This window comes from Mus musculus, chromosome 4 (genome assembly GCF_000001635.26).
Source record: "Mus musculus strain C57BL/6J chromosome 4, GRCm38.p6 C57BL/6J".
Taxonomy (NCBI): domain Eukaryota; kingdom Metazoa; phylum Chordata; class Mammalia; order Rodentia; family Muridae; genus Mus; species Mus musculus.
This window is the reverse complement of record NC_000070.6, coordinates 25,240,825-25,256,799: the sequence shown is the minus strand read 5'-3', so window position 1 is coordinate 25,256,799 and position 15,975 is coordinate 25,240,825. Positions and strand designations below refer to the sequence as shown.

Below are 15,975 nucleotides of genomic sequence, written 5' to 3'. Positions count from 1 at the left end.
GGCATAGCTTTATCATTTATAATGGAAATATTGTTTGCTTTCTTTGCTACCAATACTTTTCAAGTGTCTGGTTAGGCTGCCGTTTCCACAATTGAAAACATTTCCATTACAGTAGCTGCATGCTAATTTTATTGTTCATCAGTATAGAATTGTCTTTGAGAAAGCAAAAATAAATTATAAGGGGTTTTTCCTATTCATTTGTATTTTTCCAAAAAGATAAATTTTAACTTAGTCCTGTCTATTTCCGAAGCTCTTGTGTAAACTCAAAGGCTGTTGACTTCAGGAAGTACTCACTTTTGAGAAGGAGGAAGGTCTTCTCCTCCGTATCTATTGTTGAATGAGGAGAAATCACAGTTTTCTAAAAAACGATCTCCACTTGATTGATCTGATGTCTAGCTATTTGCATTTCCCAATTTAGATGGGAGGAAAGAGTTATTCTTCTCTTCTGGCTGTCTTATAGAAAACATTATAAGGGAAGTTAAAACATGGTCACCTAAAAGAAATTCTACTATATGAAGTTTTAAATTTTAATTTTACTATTTACAAATATTTACTAATATTTGTACTTAGAAGTAGCAGTTTTGTTGACATAGAAATGTGTTGCTGCCTGGTGAGGTATGCATTCTCTGCCTGGTCTTTGCTACTGGGGTCTGTTTATTTTCCCGTTGCTGACATATGTTACAGGAAAGAAGAAGCCGGACATCACATTCATGTTCCAGGATGAAATTGAAGATTGCTTAAGGAAACACATTCAGGATGCCCCTGAGGAGTTTATTTCAGAGCTTGCAGAATACTTAATAAAGCAAGTATAAATTACACCTTCCCCCATTTCTTACAGCATGTAATTTTCACTAAGATCCTCAAAAACAAGTTTTAGACTTTTTTTTTTTATTTAATTTAAACATGAAATTCCAAATTCATTTTCCTTCAGAGACACTTCCTTTGAGCCTTTATTTAGTAAATGCGCTTGACAGAATGGGCAGTAGAAACTGAGACCCTCTGAAGTGCTCACTGACGTTGCACCCTTAGGTCTTAATTGGGACTAACTCATCCTTGACATAGCGTCAAAGGTAGCACCTAAAAAGAGAAGGTGCTCTTTCTATTTTGATTTGGCAAAAAGGAAACAAAGGTTATTGTTAGTCTCTGGAGGGGTACAACTGACCTCAAAACCAGTAAGGGTAGAAACTAACACCTTGTGAGTCAGCCAAGTTGAGTTTCCATGAAAAATTAAAGGAAATTTTACATAACTTAGCCTATGTTATCCATACCTGGTCATCAATCAAGTTAGACCCAGCACATAAGTCTCATAGAGACCATCCAAGAGCTCAGCGAACCTAAACTATTTTATTGTGAAATAGAGCTTTTTTTTAATGTAAGTAAATTTATGCATAAAATATTATAGAACCATACAGTCTGTAAAAATAGGAAATAAATACTACTGGCTATGCACCATTGAATTTTTAACATAATCTATTGTAGAGAATATAGGTGCTTTTTAAAATACATTATGTTAATACTACTTCGGAAATTGAGAGTTTTTTTGTGGTAATTTCTGAGAATGAGGAACAAACTTATTTCTGCTATTTTCCAAATTAAATTTAGAGGTCTGTTTTATGGAGTGTTTGTTACTATCTTTCTTGTCATCTTTACGGCAATTACTTTGAATACTTTAAAATTGTGAAAATATTTTAAATTATTCAAAAATTATTCTTAGATCAATAAGAAAAGTTCTTTACTGAGCCTCTTTCAAATTAATTTTAACTGCTAGAAAGATGGAGGGTTTTTAAAATGTTATTGCACTATAAGCAAAATGTCTTATCTAATTTAAATGTACATTTTAATTAACCATATTTATCTTGTCCCAGGCCTCTTAATAAAATGTATCTTGAGGTAGTACGTTCAGTCTTCATGTCTTCAACATCTGCTTCTGGAACTGGCAGAAAACGCACAATCAAGGACTTACAAGAAGAGGTTTCAAACCTATACAATAATATCAGATTATTTGAAAAGGGAATGAAATATTTTGCAGGTATATTTAAGTGTCTTTTTTTCACTGAACCTTGTAATTCTGCAAGGAAGGCAGTTGTAATAAAGTGTCCTTCTTTTCCAGATGACACACAGACTGCTCTTACCAAGCACTTGCTGAAGACAGTGTGTACCGATATCACTAACCTCATGTTCAACTTCCTAGCCTCAGATTTCCTCATGGCAGTGGAGGAGCCTGCAGCCATTACAAGTGATGTATGTTAGTGAATTGTCTGCCGCTTGGTGCAATTGAAGTCTGAGCACGTTTTCATTTTCTCTCATTTGAACAAGTTTAAAGGAAAAGTAAAATAACAGTTTTTATATAGAAAAAAATTCTAAAGAATTTAAGTAATCGTACAATGCTTATAAAATTTTACAAGGATTGATAATATGTCCAAACTACTTATAGTAAAGAGATTCAATTACTTTATAAAAAAGATGACTTTTTCCAGTAGTTTCTGTCAGTCTTCTCCCCTTTCTTGTTGATTTATGACTCCCTTAATAATTAGTCCAGTTTTCTTAATCTCACAGTCATTTTTTAAATTTTATTATTTTTTATTAGATATTTTCTTTATATACATTTCAAATTTCAAATGCTATCCTGAAAGTTCCCCATGCCCCCCGCCCTCCACTCCCCTACCCACCCACTCCCACTTTTTGGCCCTGGCGTTCCCCTGTACTGAGGCATATAAAGTTTGCAAAACCAATGGGCCTCTCTTCCCGGTGATGGCTGACTAGGCCATCTTCTGCTACATATGCAGCTAGAGACAGGAGCTCCGGGGGGTACTGGTTAGTTTATATTGTTGTTCCACCTATAGGGTTGCAGACCCCTTTAGCCCCTTGGGTACTTTCTCTAGCTCCTCCATTGGGGGCCCTGTGATCCATCCAAGAGCTGACTGTGAGCATCCACTTTCTAGATATAAAATACAATATGCAAAACACATGAAACTCAAGAAGAACGAAGAGCAAAGTGTGGACACTTTGCCCCTTCTTAGAATTGGGAACAAAACGCCCATGGAAGGAGTTACAGAGACAAAGTTTGGAGCTGAGACGAAAGGATGGACCATCTAGAGACTGCCATACCTGGGGATCCATCCCATAATCAGCCTCCAAATGCTGACACCATTGCATACACTAGCAAGATTTTGCTGAAAGGGCCCTGATATAGCTGTCTCTTGTGAGGCTATGCCAGGGCCTAGCAAGCACAGCCATTGTTTTAAAGCAATGTACTACTTAAATATTGAGACAAACTCTTTAAGTTTATGTGCTTGAAACTGTTATCTTAAACTAGAGCCCAAGACCATCACTTTTGCCATGTGAGGTAGAACCATGGCTCAGTTACCTATAGGTGGGAGGTTTTGGTTTGTTCCTGTGGTAACAATGACCATTCCTCCACCTCTTTCTCTTCCTTCTCGCCCTTCTGGGACCATCTTACAGTTAGAGGTTCAGGAAAGCTGAGTAAGAAAGTCTTCATATGGCTGACTGCGTTTATAACTGGCTTTGAGTGTGATAAAACCACATCCATCTAATGTGGCCTCTGTAACATGGTTGTTGCCACAGGGGTGGCATGAGTTTTCTTGGTGTAAATGGTCGGTAACTCTGTTACGTAATAAAGTCCATCCTCAACCCCCAGACAGAAGTGCATTATTTACCCGCTACTGCTACTTGGAAGATACTAGATTCTACCTCTTTCACTTGGAGCAACAATCTCCAGCACTTTGGAATGTTCCATGTCTCCTGTCTCCTTACTAACTTCCACTCTAAAAAGACAATATTAGCATCCTTGCTCCTTGGCCTTACAAAGAACTAAGAGATGGAAGAAGAAAGCCCTGAATAGCCTGTGTCTTCATAGTATGCCCCTCAGGTCATTCTTCCTAAAATATATTAGACAGATCGGTCTGTCTGGTTTACAATACCTCAGAATTGACAGTATCCTCATCTGTGAAAGATGATGAAAGCTTCCATATGCCATGTACTACACAAGCATCTAGCCATAGCATAAGTACTTCCATATGCCATGTACTACACAAGCATCTAGCCATAGAACTAGCTACACTGCCCTTCCTACAGGCATCCCCTCTGTGTGAGAGCCACTCTTCAGGAGAGGCTGAAAAGAAAAGCCACGGTGTGTTTACCCAAGTTCTCTCTTTCCACGTGGCCAGACACTAGTCTTCTAATGGAGGCTGTCAAGATGAGGGCTGAGCTCTGTGATTCTGTAGTATTTTAACATTTTTATTTCTGGCTTGAGACCTAACTTTCAAAACCCCAAATATACTACATTTAGCATTCTATTCTAAATGTATTCTGAATTTGTGGATATGTTTGTTTGTCTGTTTGAGTTTATATCCAGTATATATCAAAAACACAATGCCAAAAGAATTTTTTTCCATTACAGATAAGAAAAAAAATTTTAAGCAAATTGACAGAAGAAACCAAAGTAGCTCTCACAAAACTCCATAACTCTCTCAATGAAAAAGTAAGTCAGTGCTAAGTGGTGACTCCAGTTAGCACTTTGTGTATAAATAAGGTGCCTTATGAACATCCCAACAGAGACATCATAAGCTGGATCTAAAGCCCGGCGGCCTCAGTGTACAGGCACCTTTTGGGAAGGGGAAAGGAAGAAGATGGGAGCACTTAACATTTTTAGTCCTAAATCATTTTCTATTTGCCAAATGCCCTGCTAAAAATGTGTGTTTAGGATGTAAAATTACAAAACAAATGTCTTTAAGAGTAAAGTATGGAATTACCTGTCTTCAGAGCATAGAAGACTTCCTGTCTTGCCTGGATTCTGCCACAGAAGCGTGTGACATTATGGTGAAAAAGGGAGACAAGAAAAGGGAAAGGTAACATTGATTCTGTTGTTGCTACTCCTAAACATGAGCTTCTTTGTGGTTGAAACTTTTGACTGTCTGAGCCATAGAGAGTTGTAGACCTCCAGTCTACTCGTGCCCCTAACCCTAGGACATTTTATCAGGATTGAGACCTTCGGTACAGAAAACCTTATCGTAGTCATGCCTTGTTTGATCCCAACAACATATGAGCAAAAGTACTTGCTGTATAGCTTTCTCTGTAATGTTAATCTACCTATGACAACGAAAGTTAAAGTAGGATATAATCATATCACCCATATTTAAAGAACTCCTTAAAATGCTGTGGAATCAAGTCATTAAACTAGAGAAGGTGAAAAATGAATGCTAAAAGGAAAATACATAAATGATGAGGCCTCACTAATGTATTTCTGTGATTTGGGTTTTGCAGACAAATCCTCTTCCAGCATCGACAGGCTCTGTGTGAGCAGCTGAAGGTCACAGAAGACCCTGCTCTGATTTTACACCTCACAGCAGTCCTGTTATTTCAGCTCTCAACCCACAGCATGCTCCACGCACCTGGAAGGTGTGTCCCACAGATCATCGCGTTTCTTCACAGCAAAATCCCAGAGGTATTACAGCTTCATATGCTAGAAAACTTCAAGCTTTCAAACGTAGTGTTCTGGATGTGAATCACTGCCAACACCTAAGCAGAGTTAGAGACAGAAGCTGTTAACATCTGTCTGCTGCGGGCAGGAATGGGGACAGAGTGAGGAATTGATTTAAAAAAAAAAAGAAAGAAAGAAAGAAATTGAGCATAGTTCAAGAATCTTTCAGCATACTGTAAGATGCATGGTGAAAAGTCCTGTGGTTTTAAAGGTTAAGTTTTCAGGAAAGATATAAGAATCTCTGAACTTCTGTCTCAGTTTCCCTAGTTTTGATTTAGCCCCCAAGGACCCTTCAAAAGTCTTGTCCAGTTTAGCTAAGGAATCCAACCCCTAGCTAAAAGCACCTTGGCTTCTTTAGTCCTTATTATTTTGTGTCTTAGGTCGTAGAACCTGGCTAAATCAGATTCCTGTGACATGGTCTGCACAGGTCTTATGTCTCCTGATCTGCACTCTGAGAACACAGACCTTGCTTGCCAGGTTCAGCTTTCCATTAACATGCCATTGTTCCGTGAAGATAAGGCTATTCTGTTTGTGCTGTTCAAACAAATTCTATTCTCCATGTTCACAGAAAATGAGATGTGCTTGGTACAGTTTCTTCTTTCTTTCCACAGGATCAACATACTCTCTTGGTAAAATATCAAGGTTTGGTTGTGAAACAGTTAGTCAGTCAAAATAAGAAGACTGGGCAGGGAGAGGATCCGTCAAGCGATGAATTAGACAAGGAACAACATGATGTCACAAACGCTACTCGGAAAGAGCTTCAGGAACTGTCATTATCCATTAAGGACCTTGTTCTCAAGTCCAGGAAATCATCTGTCACAGAGGAGTAATGCCCCTAACTGACTTTTGTTACATAGTATTTTCCCCAAAGTAGGTGAGTGATCACAAAATGAGTCACTCAGCACACCTACTCCCCCTCCAACCCGCCCCACACAAGTCAAATAAAGTAGTGGTGTGGTAATAGATGCAGACTTTATGGGAAGCTTTACTGCTGAGTTCTCCGTGAAACGTTTTCTTTTCATATAATCCGATGTGTAATTTTTTATGTAATAAAATTTCTTCAAAGAGTTCTGAATCTAGAACATATTATATGCTTTAATGTTCTTCCAGATGTTAAAATGAAAAATAAAATAGAATACTTTTTATCTCTAGGAAAGGACTTGTTTGTTATTTAATTTATATGGTATATTTTTTACAAGGAAAAATGTTTATATGTCTGAAATAAAAAAAAAGGAATCAGCTTTACTTTTAAATTTATAGTGAATGCTTTAGAAGTAGAAATTTTCAAATATATTTTGTATTCCTAAGTTCTGGCTCTTGCTTTTAACAGCTAGAAGGAAGGCCTCCTGCATGAACATCTCCAGAGGCCTCAGAAGTGATTTAACAAGTGAGAACACTGAAGAAGCAAGCATTGCTGTGTTCGAATAAAGCAAGCCACAGGGTACCGTGAGGGAAAGCGTGAGGCACGCCGCAGAACAGTGCAAACCATGTGTCTGTCTGAGGGGCTAAAGGCACAGAGATGCTTCTGTCATTAGCCCAGTTTAGAGTTCTAAGGTTTAGTTGTTTGATTTCCGTGGCTGTTTTTACCCTTAGTTCTTTGTTGGAAATTGTATGACAGGTAGCTAGGCTGTTCTAATGAACACAGAATCTGTGGGTGTTTAAACTGTGCAGAAATTATATTCTAAAAGTAGACGTGTTTAAAAGTTGAATTTTTGTTTTCTATGATTATTAGGTAAGACATACTAAAACAGTTCCTTGGAACAATAATTTAAAGCAAGTTATAAGCAACATCCTATTGTCAAAATTTTAGTTTTTCTGAATGTAATAAAATTAAAACCCAGATGTTTAAGGAATGCTATTTTATATAATGTCAATGGAATTTTTATATTTTAAAATGTTTAAATATATAAATAACACTACCTCTTTTCTGAAATGGCAAAGTGTTAATAATACTGCATAGAAGTCCTTAATTATTAATTAAAAATTTTATTAAAGTTGATGATAGAGATTTATAGAAAACATTAAGGGGCTGTAGAGGTGGCTCAGTGGGTGCTGCTGTTGTTGTTGTTGCTGTTGTTGTTGTTGTTGTTGTTGCTGTTGTTGTTGTTGTTGATGGTGATGATTTGCAGCATCACATGGATGCTTTGTATCTCCAGTCCCAGGAAAGCCAATGCTTTCTGGCCACTCCGGGCACTAAGCATACACAAGATGTATAGGCGCACATGCAGGCAAAACACCCATACACATAAAAGAATATAAATGATTTCACATGGGTAATTTTTATTGTATATTTTCATATAACCAAAGGAAGAAAAGTAATAAATTCTATGACTCCAAAACTACTTTATTTTCGTATTCAGCTTCCAAATTAGTACCCAACCTATTCAACTTTTGTTTAATAACATGTTTCAAAAAATACAAAAGTGATCCATATTTGCTTCATACTCTACAATTAAAGTAAACACAAGAGATGATCACATAAACTCAGTTTAATTACAAAACTAAAGTAGGAAAATGTAAAGCTGTGTTAATCTTACTTGCATTTATTTCATTTGTCCAAACAGTTTCTATTTTTCCTTCATAAAAAAACATGTTTATAAATTATACAGCTGATTTTGTCTCTATAGATTTAATTTCTGATATTTTTTAATGGACTGAGTTAAGAACATTATTTAAAATAAAGTTGTCTATTCTATTACATTTTATGTTATACAGTCTATGTAATGCTTATATTTTAAATTATTCTGATTGTTAATGGAGATGACATTTCTTATTACACAAAAATAACTTCCTTGTATGTTCTATTGCTTGAATGTTTGCCATTATCTTACTAAATCATTTCTCAGCCAGATTTCAGCAAATCTATAATGTTGTTAGGTCTGTTAACTGTTGCCATTATAGGAGAGATCTGGGAAAACACGCCCCGGTTTCCATCTTTACACTGTTATAAAGGAAACCCACTCTGACCACCTACAACAGCGGTTCTCAACTTGTGGGTTGTGCCTGACCCCTCGTTAGTTGTCAAAGGACCCTTTCGTGGGGGTTGCCCAGTGCCATGGAAAAAACATATATTTACATTTTGATTCATGAAAGTAGCAAACTTACAGTTATGAAGTAACAATAAAATAATTTCATGGCTGGGAGTCAATACAACTTCATGGCTGGGGGTCAATACAACATCAACTATATTAAAGGGTCACAGCATTAGGAAAGTTGAGAACCACTGCCCTAGAAGATAGAATCTCACTGTGCTTTGAGCAAAGACCATAATGCTATAGAATAGTAATAAAAAGTGTATAACACTCTGTGTAGGGCTACCCTGGACATGTTAGAGAAGCTTTTTACCCAGATAATGAACAAGGTCAAAGTTTACCAATGAACAATCATTGGTTTTGTCGAAATGTCATCAACCACGGGCATAAATGTTTTATTGTTGCCTTTCTATCAAAAACTACTTATGATAAATTGGATGAAAGGAGAGTGGAGAGGAAACTTTATTTTCTTTAAATTCTATGAAGTCTTTACCTCAGTAGACCTGAGAGAGAAGGTAAAAATACACATTGAAAACTCTGGGATGATATTCCACACGCATTTTGATTCATTACTATTGACAGGATTGTTTTTTAACGAAAAAACAATGTTTAACTATTAAAAAAATTAAAATAATAAGTAGCCTTAAAAAGGGTTAGACATATTGTTCTACTTTTATGTACATTTAACAAATGAGAAAAGAGATAGGAGAGTCGTATACATTCACTAAGAACCCTGACTTACAGGTGTTCAGAAAACAGTTGCACGACACACAAAAGGAGGAGGAACATTTAGTTAAGTATGATTCATGTTCACAGTCTAGTACACAAGAGAGAAATCCTTTGTCTGCCTCAGCCAGCCAGCCAAAAGTACAAAAGTTAGTTCATCTTTTATGCTTCAATGGGAGGAAGTAAAATTATTTCCTTTCTGAGCCTTTAGGCCTTTAACTTAATTAGACCTCAAGATTCGACAAGCAACTGAAGGCATAATGAAAGGTTGGCACAAAAAATGCATACCTGTAACCTCCTGTGGGTTACAAGATCAAAGCCAGCCTTAGCCACATGGTAGATGTCTCAGAAAATGCAGTTGTTCATGTAGTATTAAAATGTAAATGAAATTAATGCAGTAGTTTTTCTGTCCTTGTCATTCTCCCTGTGATTCTTGGGTTAAGAAACACTTGATAGATCCTTTTTTGTTGACACAAACAAGCAGTGGGCTGTGGGAGAACGAAGACCATTTCCTTAAAATTTTTATTATAGCCATTATTCCCAGCTAATTTAAAGATAATATTTTACTGATTCAGAAAGTCTCAGTGTATTAGTAAAAGCCTAGTGAGATAGCAGTGTGGATAGTCATAGCTTCCTGACACGTCCTCTGCTTCACCACTGATCTACTCTTCCCTGTCTGATCTTAAGTCACAGCTGTCCACTCGGCAACAAACCCAGGGGGGGGGGGAAATCCCAGGTCAAGTAAATACATTTGTCCATTGTAGTGCTTTTTATGAGAATGCCCCATAGGATCAAATGTTTGAATACATGGCTCCCACTTGGCAGTGCTTCTTGGGTAGGTTTGAGGCTGGGGGGCGATGTCTTAATGGAGGAGTTGTATCAATGGGGGCAGGCTTTGAGGTTTCAAGAGCTGCATGCCACTTGATTTGCCCTCTGTTTCTGACTTGGGGCTGAGATGTGAGGTCTCAGCTTGCTGTTCCAGTCACCATGCCTGCCTGCTGTCATGCTTGCCTGCTATGATGGAAATGCACTTTTACGCCTTAGTTCTATAAGTTGCCTTGGACATGGTCTTTTATTACAACAATAGAAAAATAACTAATACATATGTTTTCTCTTTAATTTGCCTTTATATCTGTGAACCTAGAAATGGGAATTCTATGTAAATTATAGTTGGTCTTTTCTTGATAAATATAATGTGTACCTCTGAGGCTATATTTAAACATTTATGCAAATACCTAAGTATTGCCTTATGTAGTTAACATATACATACAAAATTCTAGAGAAAAATGTGAATACTGTGAGGTTGTGCCTGTTCCTTTGAATGCAAGTAATTTTAAATTCTGTTTCTTCCAGAATGTAGGCAACATGCATTTTTATAACTCAATAAGACATTTTAAAGTAAACATCGATTTTTAGTAATATAAAGAAAGGAGTGGTATTAGTGGGTCCTCTGGTAGTACTATGTCCAGTTTTCTGAGGAACTGCCAAACTGATTTCCAGAGTGGTTGTACAAGCTTGCAATCCCACCAACAATGGAGGAGTGTTCCTCTTTCTCCACATCCTCGCCAGCATCTGCTGTCACCTGAATTTTTGATCTTAGCCATTCTGACTGGTGTGAGGTGGAATCTCAGGGTTATTTTGATTTTCATTTACCCGATGACTAAGGATGTTGAACATTTCTTTAGGTGCTTCTCAGCCATTCGGTATTCCTCAGTTGAGAATTCTGTTTAGTTCTGTTCCCCATTTTTTTTTAATAGGGTTATTTGGTTTTCTAGAATAGGGTTATTTGCCTTTTTGTCCTGTTGACAGTGTCCTTTGCCTTACAGAAGCTTTGCAATTTTATGAGGTCCCATTTGTCAATTCTTGATTTTAGAGCATAAGCTATTGGCGTTCTGTTCAGGAAAATTTTCCCTGTGCCCATGTGCTTGAGGCTCTTCCCCACTTTCTCTTCCATTAGTTTCAGTGTATCTGGTTTTATGTGGAGTTCCTTGATCTACTTGGACTTAAGCTTTGTACAAGGAGATAAGAATGGGTTGATTTGCATTCTTCTACATGCTAATCACCAGTTGAACCAGCACCATTTGTTGAAAATTCTGTCTTTTTTCCACTGGATGGTTTTAGTTCCTTTGTCAAAGATCAAGTGACCATAGGTGTGTGGGTATATTTCTGGGTCTTCAATTCTATTCCATTGACCTACCTGCCTCTTACTGTACCAATATCATGCAGTTTTGTTTTTGGGGTTTTGTTTTGTTTTGTTTGTTTGTTTGTTTTTTAATCACAATTGCTCTGTAGTACAGCTTGAGATCAGGGATGGTGATTCCCCCAGAAGTTCATTTATTGTTGAGAATAGTTTTTGCCTAGGTTTTTTGTTATTCCAGATGAATTTGCAAATAATACCACTCCTAGGCATATACCCAGAAGATGCTCCAACATGTAATAAGGACACATGCTTATAGCAGCCTTATTTATAATAGCCAGGAGCTGGAAAGAACCCAGATGTTCCTCAACAGAGGAATGGATTCAGATAATGTGGTACATTTACACAATGGAGTACTACTCAGCTATTAAAAACAATGAATTTATGAAATTCTTAGGCAAATGGATGGAACTAGAAAATATCATACTGAGTGAGGTAACCCAATCACAAAAGAACACACATGGTATGTACTCACTGATAACTGATATTAGCCCAGACGCTCGGAATACCCAACATACAAGTCACAAACCACATGAAACTCAAAAAGAAGGAAGACCAAAATGTGTATACTTCAATCCTTCTTAGAAGAGGGAACAAAATACCCATGGAAGGAGTTCCAGAGACAAAGTGTGGAGCAGAGACTGAAGGAATGACCATCCAGAAACTGCCCCACCTGGGGACCAATCCCATATACAATCACCAAACCCAGATACTTTTGTGGATGCCAACAAGTGCTTGTTGACAGAAACCTCTTACAGCTGTCTTCGGAGAGGCTCCACCAGTGCCTGACAAATAGAGAGGTGGATCCTCACGGCCTACCATTGGACTGAGCACAGGGTCCCCAATAAAGAAACTAGAGAAAGTACCCAAGAAGCTAAATGGGTTTGTAGCCCCATAGGAGGAATAACAATAGGAACTAACCAGTACCCCCAGAGCTCCCTGGGAATAAACCATCAACCAAAGAGTATACGTGGTGGGATTCATGGCTCCAAGTACATATGTAGCAGAGGATGGCCTAGTCAGTCATCAATGGTAGAAGAGGCCCTTGGTCCTGTGAAGGCTCTATGGCCCAGTGTATGGGAATGCCAGGGCAAGGAAGCAGGTGTGAGTGGACTGTTGAGCAGGGAGAGGAGGAAGGGAATACCAGAGGGGAAACCCGGGAAGGGGACAAAAAAAAATTGAAATGTAAATAAAGTAAATATCTAATTTTAAAAAAAAGAAAAAAAGAAACAAAATATAGAAGGGAACCACACTGGGCCAGAGGCACATGCTTATGGTTGATAAAGCAATTTATGTAGTTAAGTTTTGAGTGAAAGGATAATATGCCTAAGAGATGTCATTAAATCCAACAGAAGCTGTAAAAATAGAGGTGGGTGGAGAATAAGTGAGGAAACCTAAGATTTAAGATGACAGGTAGATGGCAGTGCCATGCTCTGAGAGACTGGGACCCAGAAGATAAAAAGCTTCATTCCAGCAGATCACAGGGCACTTAGGAGAGCCATGTCAGATGACACTAAAGATCTGCTGGTCGTAACATGTAATTGTAAGGTAGCTCATAAGGAACACTGGAGAGTGCAGAGAAACACTGAACAAAGAATAAACCGCCAGAGAAGAGAGGAAACCAGAAGTCTAACTTAGAGAAAGTAAGGAAGTAGGTTCCAAGAATAGGCCTGGCCAGAGGAACGTCCTGCAAAACCTGACAGTGCTCTGGGAGATTCTAGTCAACACACTTCAAGACCCGAAAGATTTTCTTCTCTCTGCTGGCGTAGTTCACGCAAAAGATAACTTGAGGGAATCAGTGAAGTTGAATCTGGAAACCATCCCTTTGAAAGTGCAGGAGTAAATCAGGGTCAGTGACCTCACAACTTGTTGGGATAGGCACTGTGACATCACCAAGACTGATTCCATTTTCGTAAGGGGAAGAAAATGCCTGTTTAGCGTGTACTCAATTCTATCACCAGTGAAAGGCAGAAACGATTTTGCTGATCAGATTTTCTTCTTGCTAATCCTAATGCTTTGTCTTCATGTCCCACTAGTCAAATCCAAGTGAATAAAAAAGTAGTTAATTGGATCCATACTTCCTGTCCCCAGTTCTTTGGTTATATTTAGCTAATTTTGATTTTGAGAAATATTTACATATGCTTTTACGGCTTAAAACCAAGACCATCTAAGTGTGGTCAGGAAATAAATGGCTTTACGGCAGAGCATTTCTCTTTTTCTCCCACCTTCTAAACTGAAAGAATGGTCTCAAATGGGAATTCTAAGAACAGATGCCATTTGTCATATAGGTCAGTGTGTCCCTCTGAGAATTCTTATGATGGATTAGTTCAATACCGAACCTCTCTCCCAATATACTCTGACTTTCTCTGGACACTTCCTGTTTTGAAGATTTCAAAAGACCAGATGAGTTTGAGCTTCCATGAAGTCACACAGTGTGGCTCATGACATAACAATCGGTGTCAGCACCTGGGGACCCAGGCAGAAGTCCAAGCACACTGAGAGTACAGAAAGCAGGTAACAATCCTGAGTTATTTTCTTCAAAGCCAACACTACTCAGAGTTCTCAAATTTCCCAAGAAAGAACTGAAGAGTGGCAACAAAGAACACTTCATCCGCTGCTCTACAAAGAACTCCAAAGGTAAGAGTTCCCCTCATCACTCCCAGACAGTTCAACAAAATTGCTCTGCATCTCTGATGTTTCCCACCAAAAGGAGGAGTTTGGAAGCTCCCAGGAAACAAAGCCAAAAATGGATTGATTAAGGAAATACAAAATACATACTTTCAGAGAACATTTTGTTTAAAATCATGACCTTAGTTGAACTTAGTGGAAATTCTCAAGGATGTGTGTCTGCCTAAATGTTCTATATTTTAAACTTTGTGGCTTTGCCAGATACTTCAAATACTAACAGTAGTCAAATTTCCCTTTAAGGATATTCTGAAGGGAACTTTTTCCTTGTGTTTTTAAGTAGAATTGACCAAGAGTGGTTTTTGGCTTAGGAGGAGTCTTGGGTGCGTGTCACAGAGTTTTAGAAGAGAACCTATTTTTTCCTACAAAACTGAAAGGCTGTAGGGAGTGGTCCTCACATAATGCTGCCGAGCATTCTGTTCATTTGGAAGTCGACCTGTCTGTGATTGAGAGGGAAATCCACCATCTATTCTCCCAGCCTGTAAGTCAAAGAAAAAGCAGCTGAAGAAAAAGTGAGTTTTCTCCTCAGCGCTTGCTTTATGTTTGGTTATGTGGCATTTTGGCTTTTAAAAATATTTGAAGGATGAGAATTTTACAAACTTTCCAGAAAAGCCTTAGGATAACCTTTTGTTTGGAGTGTGCATGCAGACCGTGACGTCTCAGCAGCTAGAGCCCACTGGTACTACTTTTCTCTTTCTGGGTTTTACAGATTTCTCATTTTGATGAAACTCATGGCTGCAGCACAGTGGCAGATAAATGGAATTGCCTCTCTGGGTTTGTAATCTTCTTAATACAGGGACATTCTTATTTTCATGAAAGGGCGGGTCGGGGGGGGGGGGGAGGAAATAGTCCAAGTTTTTATTCTGCTTAATTTATTTGAGTGAATAACATTATCGTGGGGATGTGTCATGACTGAATTACTTATACAGAACATGCTAAAGTGGTTAAATACAGAACACATGTTAAAGCCTTTATGAAAAGGAGGTAATCAGAAGCCTATTTTCTAGAAAAATCTTACTACTCTCTAAAAGCGGGCATAGAGCAGTTTCCTAATCTGTTTCCAAGGACTGACGTACACTGCCTCTGCGGCCCACCTGCACCAGGAAGTGTCTGATATAAAGCATCTGACGTGCTTTTTGACAATAAGATTCCATTATTTAGGCAAAAAGTGCTCACCTGTCTCCTGTTTTTAGTCAGACCTCTTTGGTACCTGCCATCCATTAGAAAGCAAACTCAGCATGCTGACTGTTTGGGCGTATAGAAATGTGGGAGCTTAAAGCATCAATAAAATGTGTAGTTCTTCTACCTATAATGAAAGAAAAGCATTGAGTCGCTTTGGCCACTATTTTAGATTTTACAACACAAAACGTGTAAGTTCCAGCAAACTTAGGACAAATCACAGACAAGATACTTCTAAGGATGTGTATTAAGATAAATGCCTAAAATCACAAGTCAATTTGCTTAATGGGGAAGGTATACGTCTGTTTTCTACTTCTGTACATTTCCCATGCTGACCTTAGCCTAATGCCAGCTCTGTGTAATACAATGGCACCTCACTAATAAGCTTTCCTAACATGGCTGCTCATAGCAGTCTTTTGAGTAAAGTCTTAATTTGGATTAGACAAACCTAAAATATTTTCTACTTGTTATACTGAAAATATAGAACATTTTAGGGAAATGTTTTTATAGAATATTTTAGGGAAGTGTTGATTATTTTGATGGAATCAGCTATCAGTTAAACTGAGCTTGCATTTCATTAGTCTTACAAGTAACTAACGTCTGTCTGTCTGCTTCTTGGGTAACCACTGGAAGGACCCTGTCCTTCTCTTTGCAGA

The 15,975-nt window shown here is 38.1% G+C and overlaps 2 protein-coding genes and 1 long non-coding RNA gene across 6 annotated transcripts in view; 2 read left to right on the top strand and 1 right to left on the bottom strand.

Annotated features, from left to right (window-relative positions):
* Positions 1 to 9,651, top strand: part of Ufl1 (UFM1 specific ligase 1) — a 34,673-nt gene extending 25,022 nt beyond the window's left edge. Inside the window, exons 13-20 of one of the 2 annotated variants that reach the window (NM_001355512.1) lie at positions 685 to 802; positions 1,866 to 2,029; positions 2,111 to 2,241; positions 4,421 to 4,501; positions 4,783 to 4,868; positions 5,284 to 5,464; positions 6,112 to 6,374; positions 6,831 to 9,651. In NM_001355512.1, coding sequence (NP_001342441.1) covers positions 685 to 802; positions 1,866 to 2,029; positions 2,111 to 2,241; positions 4,421 to 4,501; positions 4,783 to 4,868; positions 5,284 to 5,464; positions 6,112 to 6,330 — 980 coding nt within the window. In that variant the 3' untranslated portion in view covers positions 6,331 to 6,374; positions 6,831 to 9,651. Of the gene's footprint in view, positions 1 to 684; positions 803 to 1,865; positions 2,030 to 2,110; positions 2,242 to 4,420; positions 4,502 to 4,782; positions 4,869 to 5,283; positions 5,465 to 6,111 lie in introns of both variants that reach the window. The other variant, NM_026194.5, reaches the window with a different exon arrangement.
* LOC115489977 lies at positions 2,127 to 15,587 on the bottom strand. The gene is made up of 2 exons (XR_003955374.1): positions 15,317 to 15,587; positions 2,127 to 5,538 (listed from the first exon to the last, which is right to left on the bottom strand). It is a non-coding gene; the product is annotated as an uncharacterized LOC115489977 (long non-coding RNA).
* Fhl5 (four and a half LIM domains 5) overlaps positions 13,948 to 15,975 on the top strand; it is a 42,946-nt gene continuing 40,918 nt past the window's right edge. The window contains exons 1-2 of one of the 3 annotated variants that reach the window (NM_001379528.1): positions 13,948 to 14,092; positions 14,850 to 14,914. The gene's annotated coding sequence lies outside the window, so the exon portion shown is untranslated. Of the gene's footprint in view, positions 14,093 to 14,533; positions 14,653 to 14,849; positions 14,915 to 15,975 lie in introns of those variants that run through there. The other 2 variants (NM_021318.5, NM_001355498.2) reach the window with 2 other exon arrangements.